This window comes from Phyllostomus hastatus, unplaced genomic scaffold, assembly GCF_019186645.2.
Source record: "Phyllostomus hastatus isolate PE091 unplaced genomic scaffold, TTU_PhHast_1.1 phas_contig_16, whole genome shotgun sequence".
Classification (NCBI taxonomy): Eukaryota; Metazoa; Chordata; class Mammalia; order Chiroptera; family Phyllostomidae; genus Phyllostomus; species Phyllostomus hastatus.
The window spans coordinates 4,905,283-4,918,378 of NW_025333643.1; the positions used below are offsets into that span (position 1 = coordinate 4,905,283).

The window sequence follows — 13,096 nt, forward strand, 5'->3', positions numbered from 1 at the left end:
ACAATTAGGCCTGGGGGCTGAGGGGCCACAGTCGGTCAGGCAACCACAGTCAGCCATGGGGTGGCAGTCTCTTGGTGGGCCAGGGTTGGCTGGGGTCAGAGTCAGGGGTTACAACCAGTCAGTCAGGGGGTCGTGAAGGTCGAAAGTGGTCAAAAAGTCGGGGTCAGTCAAAGGGTCACTATCAGTCAGGGAGGTTTCAGTAATTAAATGTCCCAGCGCACTACAAGGTCGCAGCAGCCAAGGGGGAGCAGTCAGCCACAGGGCACAGGGTGTCGCAGTCAGTCTGGGGTCATACTCAGTCACAAAAAGCCTGGCCACAAGGACAAGGGTCAAAGTTGGCCAGGAGGTCACAGTCTGCAGTCAAAGTCAGCAAAGGGTTACCATGGGTCAAGGTTCTCGGGGTCACAGTCAGTCACAGTAGGGTCCAACCAAGAGAGGGGTCACTGTAGGTCAGAGGTCACAGCCAATCTGGGGTCCCCAAGGAGATCACAGCCTGGAGGCCCTGCGCCCAGTGGTTCAGAACCCTCTGCCCTCTCTCCTTGCACACCTAGCAGCATCAGCTGCCTTACACACACTTTTCCCTGAACACTAAAGGTCTGACCTCTTCCTAGAAGGGACAGGGCCCCTAACCCATTAAGCTTGACCCCAGGTAGAACGCAGTGGGCTAGGCTTCACATCTTGGCTAGGTGCCAGAAGGCCCTAAGGGATCTGGTCTGACCCTGGGCTTCCTGCGTTCCTCACCTGAGAGCGAGCCCGGGCCCTGACCCCTGACCCCTCCATCCTCTCCCTGCTGCGAGCTCATCTCCTCAGACCACCTCTTCTGACCTGGGTCTCTCATCTCCGGCCTTGTCTAGATCCTTCTGGACCCCTGTGGCTTCAGGTCCCTGAGGGAATAAGAAGTCTCTATTTACTACCCGCCTCCCTTTCCTCGTCTCCAGTCAGCCCCTTGTAAACAGCAAGGGAGCCCATTCTGGGCCTCTCAGATCGCACAGTGCACTCACTTAGCCAGCCCTTGGGCCTCTTTGAGGAGGAACAGACTCCAGACCTCATCTCTTGATGCTCTATCAGGTGCCTCCACCCAAACATAAAACACAGTAACACACGTCCCCAGCCGCTGAGAGAGGAGGGCCTGTGTGCTGGGTGGGACCCACTCCATCCGGGCCCTCTGGCAGGGGGCACACGGCACAAAGAGCCTGCTGGTGGCGTGTGCTCACATCCCATGACCTTCCAGCGGATGCGGTCCTGCCAGGCATGCAGGACGAGAGGAAGCCCTCAGGAAAGGTGGGGAAGCCCCTCCTTGTTCATTCATTAGCACAAAGCCACAGTGACAGGGAAGCCAGACTAGCCAAGGAGAAGTGCATGTGCATCTGAGCAGATGGCGTCCAGAGTCACATATCCATGAGGCGTCACTAGGAAATCACTGCCAGGCTTTCTCAGGGCAGGAAGCACTTTACTCCCATCCTCTCCCCTTCACATCAGAGAGACCTCACCTTGGTGGGAGGCCCTCACTCAGCTGGCCTACTTCTGCATCAGCGCCACTCTGGCCTTGCCCAGTGACACCACCTGTCCCACACAGCGACCAAAAGTGTTCTGTCCTGGAGAGCCACTTGGGAAAGAATCTGTTCCTTCTGGCTCCTGCCACCCTGCTGGTGACACCTGCACCCTGCACCCCTCCAGCTGGGTCTGACCCCGGAAATCTAGCTTCTGAGCACACACTTATTTCTTTGTCCCGTCTTGGTTCGGCCTCCTTCTTGAAGCGTGGCACCTTACAGTGGCCACAAGAGAGCCAGCCTGGCATTCCTGCCTCAGACCCTTTGTGAGTCTTCCCTCAGTCCGTCCCCTCCTCTTAGCTTCCGCAGTCTAGGAGAAAGAGCTCCGTCGTCTCAGACCTTGGCAACTGAATTCTCGTCTGTTCTTCTGTCATGTATAAAACCGTTCGATAAGAATGGTCCCGGGACAGTCAGCTCTTAGCACATCTTCAGAGAAATGCCCATTTTTGTCCATACTTCACTTCCTATCTCTAAGCTGACCTCCTTCCAGGCCAGATTGATCCCCTTTATCCCATGGTGACCCCAACTTTGGAACAGCCATAGAAAAGGAACCCGTGGGCCTGGGCCCTTCATTCTCTCAAAGGACCCAAAGGGGCTGGTCAGGTTCAGCTCCCTCCCCCTACCCCCAGCCACCACCTTGCCTCTCTTCCAAGAATCACGCCTTCCTAAGAATCTTACATTCCTACCCTCTATAGTAGACTCAGCCGATATCCCGGGTCCCTCCTTGGACCCTTTCTTTGGCTTATGGTCTCAAGAAGAGCCTGGCTGTCCCCCTGCCCAAGGGTACTGGTGCCAAAGGGATCACAGCCTCTGTGGTTTCAACACACACGTTTTAGTCAACACAGTCGCAATGCAAACTCTCAATAAATATCTCCTCCTTCCTCTTTTGCTGAAATAGTTTTGAAATAACGTCACATCCTCTGGTCTACAGTCACTCCAAGAGCCCTCTAGATAATAAGCAGGGTCCCTTCAGAAGCCAAAAGTCTTTCTTCCCACAGGGAGGTGTGAAGCAAGTAGCCAGGAAGTAAGATTCGGTGAGATGGGCTGCCTCCCGCGTCTGAGCAGGGTCTTCCTCCGGGGTGTTCTCTAGCAGAGGAGGGTGGCCATGTGCATGCTGAGTCAAAACACCTGGGGTCTTTGTGCTCTGAAAGGAGTCAAACCACCGTCCCCTGGTTTATCAAGAGCCGGCCACAAAGGCCAGGGACTGGCCAGTGTGTGCTTGGGCTGACTTCTGACTCATGACACTGTGGTGAGGAAACCCACCACCACATCACACGTCCCTCCCCCAGCACCACTGTGACATGGGGGGGGGCCCAAGCAGGCAAATGCATGTGATGAGAGACCAGTCCTATCAGACTGGCATCTGGATTGTTCGGGCGGGAACTCTGGCCTGCTCTCTTACTTTCCTTTTCTGACTTACTCAAAAACAAGTTTGTTTTTCCCCCAGAAACTTAATAACACACCCCTAATGCCTTATACTTGAGTCTCATTCAACATCTTCCCAAGCAGGTGCCTACATCCTTCACTTCATATATGCCTCACAACTGAAATAAGAGGAGGGGGGATCTGCCAATACAGCCATTTAACTAAAACAGACACTGAGGCTCAGAGAAGTAGACTGACTTGCCCAAGATCACACAGCAAGTGAGGGGCAAGAGGTTAGATTGCAAAGTTCCTTGTTCTCCCCACCATTCCATACCACTTCCTAGATAGGCCCGCAGATCCGGAACCCACAGAGGTTAGCTCTCCATTCCGGAACCAGTGCCCACACCCACAGCCTCATCCAGCAAAAGAGCACCAATCCTCTGGGGTCGAGACCAGGGAGGTTGTTTCTCTGCTTTTGAATCTCACCAGCCTGGCAGGGATGGGGAGAAGGGCACCTTCCCCCTGGTGATTAAGGACAAAATCAGCATTCGGCTCTTTGATCCGAGGCCAAGCTGCACAGCCCTTCTGCCTTATTCCCCTCAAATTCCTATCCCATCTCCAGCCAGCTTTGTACTTAGCAAGTTTGTAGCAGGTTCCATGTTCATCTGTGAGAGTCCTGCTCCTTCAAAGCAACCAGGCTATGCACATCAGACGCCTATGCCCAGGACCAGCCACTTTCTGGACTCTGCCCACTAGACAGGGCCTATCCTGCTCCCATGTCCCCTTCAGACTCTGGGATCTGAGGACCACGAGGGCAGGACTGTGCCTCTTTTAGGGGGAGGAGTGAAGGAAAGGAAAGCTGGACCTCTCAGTAGCATGTTGGTACACAGTTCAGTGCAGTCTTGGGTTGTTAAGAAAAACGGCTTGCTTCTGGGGTGGGGGGGGCCCTAGACCTCTCTGCTTTCTGAATATTCCGTGTGTTTGTTTCCCTAGAGGGCTAGAGAACCCTGGACACAGAGTTCAGCAAGAGAGAGTGAAATTAAAAGAGGTTGTGAGTCTTTAACCTTGAGCCTGAAATGAATGTGAATCAATCCCAGACTCTTGGCTTCCTTGAAGCCGGGTAAACATTCGAGTATGTTGAACCATCCCAGACGGGGCCTCTGCATTTCCTCAGAGCCCTCCACAACATGCACGGGCCTCTTGCTCCCTTTGTGCCGATGAAACCAAAACTCCTGAGACCTCTCTTTCCCTGCACCCCAGGCCCAAATGCGGCTGACACCACAGCGCCCCCTATCAGGTTAGGCAGGGAGGACAGATGGAAGAGTATTTTTTCTTCCCATATTTTTTTCCATTTCAGCTGTGAAGAGAATTGAAGTGGAGACTTGAGATGGCCGTGGCGGGTGTCCCGAAAAGTCTTGTCCCCACAGTCTTGTCCAGAGCAGTTCATTCTTTCTGTTGTCTCCATGCCAGGGGGAGGGCAGGGGCCTGCATCTCATTGTGTGTCATCCCCTCTGCGTTGTCAGTCACACGACAGGGTCCTGCTACCATCCCTCCGCCTCCACCAGGCACTCCTACTGGCATCTTACTGCAGTTCAGCCTCAGAACATTCTGGGCACTAGGCCAGGCAGCTACTATGATAATTAATATTCCCATTTTACAGGTAAGAAAGCTGAGGTCAGCAACACCTTTTTTGCTGTTTTCACTTATTCAAGTGTAATGGCCCACTACTGATCAGGAGCTCAGAATACATAATAATTTCTACAGACCCACAAATAGGGAATCCAGGGAGAGGTAGCCCAATGGCTATCAAGGAGCACCAGCACAAAGGTACAGCCTCTGGCTGGCTCTCACTTGGCACTTGATGCTTCTTCTTTAAATCATGATTCCAACAGGCAGGAGAGGGACAGAGATGCTTTTAAGAAGACAAGGAAAAGTCAGAACTGGTAAGTGAGGGCTGACAGCAAAGGAGAAGAACTTTTGAAAAGAAATAAAAACTATGGGATCTTATACAAGACCATAAAGATTCTTGAGAAAGTTCAGTTCTTCTCGGTGTACTCTACGTTTAAAAAGAGAGGAGCACAGGGTATGCTTCAGAAAGACCCCCCTCCCTCAAATAATAGAATAAACCCTGAGCTATGACTTAAAATCATCAGCCACGGTCATCAAGGAATTCATTTTCATGGACAGGCTTTTGCCCCTGTGCCCCCACAATGAACTGCCCTGGGTTTACTGCAAGTTCCACAAATCCTGGGACCACAGGGCCTCCTCCTGTCCTCTGCCCCTCCCAGGCCCATGGGGTGGGGGCAGGCACAGTTCTGCAGGGAAGGCCATGCAGGGCGCCCGGAGGGCCACAGCCACCTCGGCTGAGTCTCTGCTCCTTGGAGGCACCAATGCTGCCTCGTTCCCCCTCCAGTGGCTCTGCTGTGAGGTGGGGCTGGGAAAAGAGAAGGAAGCACCTTTGACCTAAGTCCCCTGAACTCCTTGAGATGACAGTCATAGCCCACCCCTTCCTAGGTGTCCAGAGGAGTGACCCCCCTCTTCAGAGGGAGGTTCCTGTTCCTCTGCACCGTGCAAGGCAGGACAGAGGTTGGCCAGTGAGGGAGTGCAGCTCGCCCACTGTCAAGGCACCAGAAGCAGCAGTGCCGGGCCTCAGACTTGAGTCTCCCTGACTCCAAGTCCAGTGCCCTTTCCTCCAGCCCAGAAGACACAATGCTCCACCTCCTTCCATTCTTCAGAGAAGCACAGGTTCCAACTGAAACGCAGAAAAAGGAAAGAACTTGTTGTTTTTAGTTCAATTCCACACCCTGAGGACCCCACCCAAGGCTGGGTTGGGCCGTCTGATTCTGGCCTCATTTTTTGGTTTTGTATTTTCAAAGCACAAATAAAGAAATCAAATACCCCAGGAAATCAGGGACCCCAAAACCAACCGCGATGACTGGCCAGGGCTTTGAGTCAATACTCGAGTGTTTACCTCCCAAATGCATGAAGGAAAGAAACGTTGGGTACAAACGACCTCCGTTCACATTGTCCAGGCTTCCAAGTATAGCGTATGTCTGTCTGTGTGTGCCGTGTGGTTCCCAACCCCACCGTGGCATGCTCCCTCTCCTGAATGTCACAGTGCGCCAGCTCCTTCGTGCTTTCTGGCTGCCTCTGCTCTGCACCCCAGAAAGCCCTGAGTTGGCTTTGGTTTGGTTTGCTTTGCTGCCTTTGATTTGAAGTTCTTGTTCTCTGTTTGGCCCTCGTGTGTCTTCTCTCATCCCAGTCCATCCATCTGTCTCTCTTTTCTGTTGCTTTTCTGTCTATGACATGTTATCTGTTCCATGTAGTATGGTTTCTTAACTGCGTGTGGTTTTTCTTTAAGATTAATTTATTAAGAAATAGCCTCTCCTCCTTCCTATTCTGTTCCCACCTGGCCCCATTCCCCTTTTGCATGGTTGAACCTGCTTTAAAGTTAACAAGGCTCAGTCTCTCCCTAGGTCGGGTGCCCACTGGAGTGGACTCTGCTTCCTTTGACCACTGTCTCCCATCTTTTTGATGAGGCTCGATTCCTCCTGTCCTAATTTTGGAGTTTTGAGTAAAACCAAAGCAATGTTAAAAACCTCATGGATGCACATAACCTGAGCCCTCTTCCAATCTTCCCCTTCCCACCCATGCTCATGACACCCAGCGACCATGGATTCTAGCCACCTGCTGAGCCCTAACCCCTCTCCCACCTGACCCTCCTTCAGCCCCCCAGAGCTTGGCGCGCACGTGCACACACACACACACACACACACACACACACACACACACACACCAGGGTATTGCTCTCACTCCTGCTCTTCCCTTACAGATCCGCGTCGTGAAGGCGTTCCGTAGCTCTCTCTATGAAGGTCTAGAAAAGCCTGAGTCTCGAACCTCCATCCATAACTTCATGGCTCACCCTGAATTCCGGATCGAAGATTCACAGCCCCACATCCCCCTCATTGACGACACTGACCTGGAAGAAGATGCCGCACTCAAGCAGAACTCGAGCCCGCCGTCATCGCTCAACAAGAACAACAGCGCCATTGACAGCGGGATCAACCTGACGACCGACACAAGCAAATCAGCTACCTCTTCAAGTCCAGGGAGCCCCATCCACAGCCTGGAGACGTCGCTTTAGCTGAGGACCCCGCCGCCACCCACCTCCCGGGCACCCGCCCATCCAGGCACCCGACTCACTCAAGCAGCAACGAGCAACAACAGGAAACCAAATACTGGCGAAAACCGTTTCCACCCAACAGACCCTTTTTCTGGCTGCGATGCTGTTTGAACTCTTTTTCACTTTGAGGCTAGGGGCGGGATCTCCTCCCGGGGCTTCAGGGAGTGAGTGATTTCCCCAGAACAAGCCCTTCCTGGCTCCTGCCCACACATGGACCAGCCATGCACCCGCCCAGCCGCCATGTCCCCTGCATGAATGTACTGTACACTTCCAGTCCTCCCCTTGTTTGGTTTTGGGGGGTTGGGGAGGGTTTTTTGTTTGTTTTCTTAGGCGGGAACTGCAAACAGACTTTTCTGAGACTATTTATCCAATTCACTGGTCTGTGAGTTTTTGAAATGCTTGCAAAGCATGGTCTCAGTTGTATAGGTTAATTTAACAACTTTTTGAAATTGCAGAGCTTAACTCGCCTAGTAGATTTGCACCAATGGAACCGAAGAACTTCATAGACACTCACAAGGTTATATCCATTTCTTTATATCTATATCAACGTATACTTATTCAAGACTGTATACGTCCATATAGATAGGTAGATATATATATATATATAAATATATATACATGGATATATAAAGTTTCTTTGCCGGCATGTTGCCTTGTTTCCGCTTAAATTGCTCTATTTTAACTTATTTATGTCCTAAAAGAAGAATGTAATTTGTTTACAAACCTGTAGATAACGTCTTTGGCTATTTGTACGGTTTAAGAACTCTGGTGGTTGAGATGCTGCAAAAACAGCTCAGCCCAACAGACACTTCCCTGGATTGCATCCTTGATGTTTTACAATAGCCATGCTCTGGTTTTTGCCTGCTATTTCTGTTCAATAACGTCACTACCATGAGAGGCTCAGGCAGAAGCCAAATGCTACCAGGTCTCCAACCTGAGGGGTTTAACACCATGCTCCGTAGACAAAGGGAGAGGAGAGAGAAGGCTTCCTGGGCTTGGAACCCCAAAGGCCATCCTGGTCCAGAGATGATGGGATTCACAAAGCAGTGGGTGAAGACTTTTCTCTCAATGAAACTCACTTGGGTTTACTAAGAGCATTTCAAAAAGAGGTTCTCTTTGGCACTGTCTGTATAGAGATTGAGGTAGTGTTGTAATATTATAAATGCTATTGTGTTGATTTTTTAGTTAGTAATTTAGAGGTTTATTTCCTTATAAATTGCAGCATATGAGCTGTTGGCATATTGGATGAGGATCGTTATGGCTTGCTGCTTTTATTTTTATTTTCAAAGAAGAATAGCCTTTTTCTCTGCACTATTTAGATCCGAACAAACCTTATGATGTGTATATTGAGATGTATTCAGTGTGATTTTTAAACCAAATTGTCTTCCTGTAGTCGCAATATATACTGTAGCCTTTTAACAGCAAGTCTTGCTTTCCCAACAGAAAGCCATTCTGAAACCCTACAGTATCACAGGTGAGAAAAGGAGGTTATTTTTCCCTCAAGACAATTACAGCACTAGTAATCCCACTTAATAAGAGCTTATTTAATTGTATGTCAGCCTCTTAACTGCTAAGCACTTTGTGGGTATCAGCTTTTTTCATAAAAGAACTTTTGTATTTAATACAAAGTTTGCTTTGAGACTTTTCAGCATACAATCTTTTTCCATAAAATTGTACAGTGCAAAAGACATTTTAATACCATGATCAATGACGTCCCATGCTTCAAGGAAAACCAAACACTTTCCGCCTCGCTTGTGAAATTCATCCTCATACTGACCCTTCCCACGGTTGCTCTGTGTCAGCCCCGCCCCTTCCCTTCTCCGGGCCCAGAAAACTCTTCCACACACAAGATGAGAGCCACTCGGGAAAAGAGCCATAGTCAGCTGGGAGGGCCTACATCTGGATGGCTGTGGAGAAACCTAAGGGTTTGGAATCCCAAGTCAGCCCATCCCACCTGGCAAAACCTTCCTGGAAGGAGGACCTTCTTTGCGCAAGAGCATCACCTGAATGTCATGAAGAAACCTTTCCAAATGTACCGAGCAGAGGAAACTGCATCCCCAAAGGGGTGACCAGCCATCAGATAGGCTTATTGGATTCCAGTACAACACCACCAAAAGCCAGCCCACTGCTCTCCTGCCTGCCAAGAATGGAAAGACCTGCACGTGGGAATCATGGGGCAGCCTTGGAACATGGTGGTTGTGATTTTTTTTGTAGTTTCCTTTCTCAAGGTTTTCCATCTTCCCCCTTCTTTGTTCCCATCTTGTGTCCCTGACCTCATTCCATGACACCAGGAAACTTGTCCTTGCACACTATGCTCCCTGTTTACTTGGAGCCAGGATGCAGGGAAAAGAGGAGATTCTCTGGATCACAGCTTGGAGAACAGGGAGTGATGGGAGCTACCAAGAATGCCTCACATTAGTGTTGGTCTTTTCTTGTCAGGATCAGTGGATGCTCACACACACACACACGCACACAGGCACACACATCCACACACACAGGAAATGATTGGTTTGTCAAAAGTCACTGTAGTACATAAAGCTTGCACTCTGTGTCCTATATCTAGCAGCATGGGGTACGTTTGGCAGTTCACCCCATTAGGGGGTAAATAATTTATGACCATTCATCTGTTTTTACGAATTTTTTTATCTAGACAATAATTGTAAATAAAGAACTCACCGTCTCTGTTCATTTAATACTATGCAATGCTTTCAATTGCTGATTCTTCTTACTCCCACAGTGTGGTTCTGAAATGTTTGTGGTTTAAAAAAAAAGAAGGCAAGAAACCCACATCAAGCAGAACACAGTAAATATACATTCTGTAACTAATCCTTTTTTGGGACCTCACCATCCACTTAGCTTCTTTCCTGTCCTCTGAACCAGGCCTGCAGGAGAAGGTTGCAGATTCAGTTCTGATATCTAAGCTCACTAACTTGTCTCCCTCGACAGATGAGGGATGAGCAGAGGGCCCACTCAGTGACCACTGTGGCTGTAGAATCACCCACCTTTGGAGGCGGGCAGGAAGGAAACTGAGGAGTTTCCTCCCTGCAGCTCAGTCAGCACTTTTCCTGACTCAGAAGCAGCCTTCATTGCACCCACCAACCCATCACCATGGCCCTTTGCCCCCTTGTGCCAACCAGAACATAGAATTGGCAAGAGGGAGGGTGCCCTGCTTCTGAGACCAGACCAAGGACAATGACTGCAGTGGCACAAGGACTCTGGACCTGTCTTATCCTGGGTATCCCAGTTAATGAATAGCCACTCTTTTCCCCAACTATGTTGAAATGTCATCTTTACCACACACTGACAGCTGAGACAGGCTTGGGTCTATTTCTGGAATTTCTCTTATGTTCTCTTTCTGGGTGTCTCATCTGGCACCAGCCACACAGTTTTAATTATTGTTGGTTTATATAATGTTTTTACGATGTGGTGGGATAAGTACCCTTCACTCTTTTTTGAATCAAAATTTCCAGGTTATTCTCTCATATCTATTCTTCCCAGTAAACCTTAAAATTTTGCAAGTACTCCACCCACCTGAAATACTGAGCTCTGTCATTCTGTGTGCAAACATATTCCAGCCATTGTTAAGTACTGTCCACTCAGGGTCACTAGAGTGTCCTGTAATGAGAAACAAAAGGGCATCCTGAATCTTGAGGGAAGCCCAGCATTCATTTCATACTCTCACTTGCTCCCTAAGCCAGGGTATCATTAGGAGAGGCCATCAACCCCTCCCCACAACCCCAGTTTGGGACCCCAAATCACCTACCTTGGTTGTGCTAGGGTGGATCCTTCATCTGCCCTGGTCCAGACAAGAAAGAAGGGTCTCTCCCAGACCTGGAGCTACCAGAATGTGTGGCTCAATTGTTTATTTCTAATTCTCCTTATGGAGAAATTATTATTTCTGTCTCCCTTTCCTGAACTGCTTTTTTTTCTCTCTCTCTAAAACTCTTTAAAGTTTTCAGCGGTTGTGTGATACGTCCTTTGGGATGCAGCAATTTCTTGCCTGGATCTTCTCACCACCCTGACTCCCCCTACCTGCTCTTGCTCTTCTTACAGGAGGCTGTCAACTGGGCTCACTGTGACATGCCTCCCATCCAAAACTCTCTCCATAGTGTCCAAGACCCCACCATTAGAAGACCGGGAGGGAAGGTGCATTTTTTTGAAGGCTTTTCGGTCTTCCAGAGCCAAGGCCTAAATCAGACAACAGCAGAAAATCCCCTGGTCCTTCCCAAGTTCCAAAGCAAGCCCTCTTGATTTTGATGTAGACATCCTATTTCCCCAATTCAGGGGAGGGGTATCCTAAGCCCTGGGTATCAGCCATCACCCCCTCCACTGAAATGAGATATCTGAGGCTGCTTTGGGACTACCCTTCTCAGCCCCCTACGTCTGTTTTGTAATGCCTGTGGTGCTCTCCCTCCGAACCTTTCCTCTCGGGGGGTCGCCACACTTTGCTAACTCTCGTGTGCACATATTTTATAACAGAGTAGTGAGGAAATGGTGCCGCCTCCAGCTTCCACAAGCTGCCCAGGCTCTGGGGGGTTCTGGGACAATCGGGGCTGGGAAGTGACTGTGCTCTTATTGTACACTCTTTATTTCTCTGTATCTCTGGCTTGTGCTTTTTGTAATTAATGGGATTTGTCTGCCTTTTCAACACTATACTGAGCAATAACAATAAATGCACACGTGGAAACGCAGACACGCTACACATCACAAGGCCTTTTTCCGAAGGACAAGCTGGGTCCCTGCCCTCGTGGATCGGAATTAAGGGGGACACTGAGTCCCTGGGAGGGGAAGGCACTTTGCCCAGGGGTTCGCAGCGCAGTGGGTGGTCTCTCTCCTTCACGCAAGTCACACCTTTCCAACATCCATCATTTAAGGGAAATAAGTTTAACCTTCCATGGGGAACAGCTGACAGTCTCAGTGAGCAAGACCTTAGGAGAAGAGGCCTAAGGAGGGAGGAGGAGGAGGAGAGCCAGAGGCTAGACACAGGTGGCAAATACAAGGCCCATGGGCCGAACCTGGCCCTCCGCCTTGTTTTATCCCACCCGGCACCTTGTTTCTACCCAGTGGCAACACCGAGCTCCTTGCCTCTAGTTAAGGAGTAGTTACATTTATACAGTCCTTAAGTTACATTTGGCCCTTTGAAGGCAACCTTGAAGCTGATGTGGACCCCAGTGAAAATGAGCTTGACACTCCTGGGCTAGCAACTCTGGGAGGTAGGGACACAAACTGGGGAAAGCTAAGAATGGCCTGATTTGGGGTCTGCTACTAACCAGAGGGAAGTGATGGAAGATACGGACAAAAGATGTAGGTGGCGTCTCCTATTTGGGAAGGGCAAGACAGAGAGGAGCCTGGCACCCTAAATCCCAATGTTGGTCCAATGGCTGAGGGCAGCACACGCACACACCACACACATACTAAATCCCAGCTTTTCTCAGGGAGAACTGATACCCAAATCAAGCACCATAGACCCATCTAATTTCCAAACAGTTTCACATCCAGGACCCATTTAATCCTAACGTCAACTTCAGAGGAAGTAGTTATTGTAATTTCCACTTAACAGGAGACAGTAGCACAGAGAGGTAAAGGGTGTGCCCACAGAGTAAGGAGATAGAGTAGATACCTAGCAGTGTTTATGCCAGAATTGGCCCTCAAAACCTCTGTACCATGCCTTTCAGTCCCACCAGCAAATACCTTAATGAATAAGACAGTTCCATCACTTGTCCCAAATCCCCAATCTCTCCAACTTCAATGCCTACACCAGGGAGTTCCTTTAATAACAACTATGGCCCTTGTGCATTATATTTGTATGACATCTAATATGCCATTGTCCACATTTTTCACTCAAGAAAAACAAGGGTTGGAGAGAAGGACATGACCTTATTACCCAGAGGATCAGTGGTGCAAGTACAGATCCAAGCCCAGGGCCTGTCCCTTGAAAAACAGGAGAGCCAAGAGCCTTGCCTGATTTGTTCTCTGTTCCACCTTAAGCACCACCCCC

General features: G+C 49.6%; 1 protein-coding gene across 11 annotated transcripts in view; it reads left to right on the top strand.

The window, feature by feature from the left end:
• ATP2B2 (ATPase plasma membrane Ca2+ transporting 2) overlaps positions 1-11,777 on the top strand; it is a 377,186-nt gene extending 365,409 nt beyond the window's left edge. For 7 of the 11 annotated variants that reach the window (XM_045832091.1, XM_045832092.1, XM_045832090.1 and 4 more), the window contains one exon: positions 6,748-11,777. In XM_045832091.1, coding sequence (XP_045688047.1) covers positions 6,748-7,059 — 312 coding nt within the window. In that variant the 3' untranslated portion in view covers positions 7,060-11,777. Of the gene's footprint in view, positions 1-3,908; positions 3,964-6,747 lie in introns of all 11 variants that reach the window. The other 4 variants (XM_045832096.1, XM_045832098.1, XM_045832099.1 and 1 more) reach the window with 2 other exon arrangements.
• Positions 11,778-13,096: the final 1,319 nt, after the last annotated feature.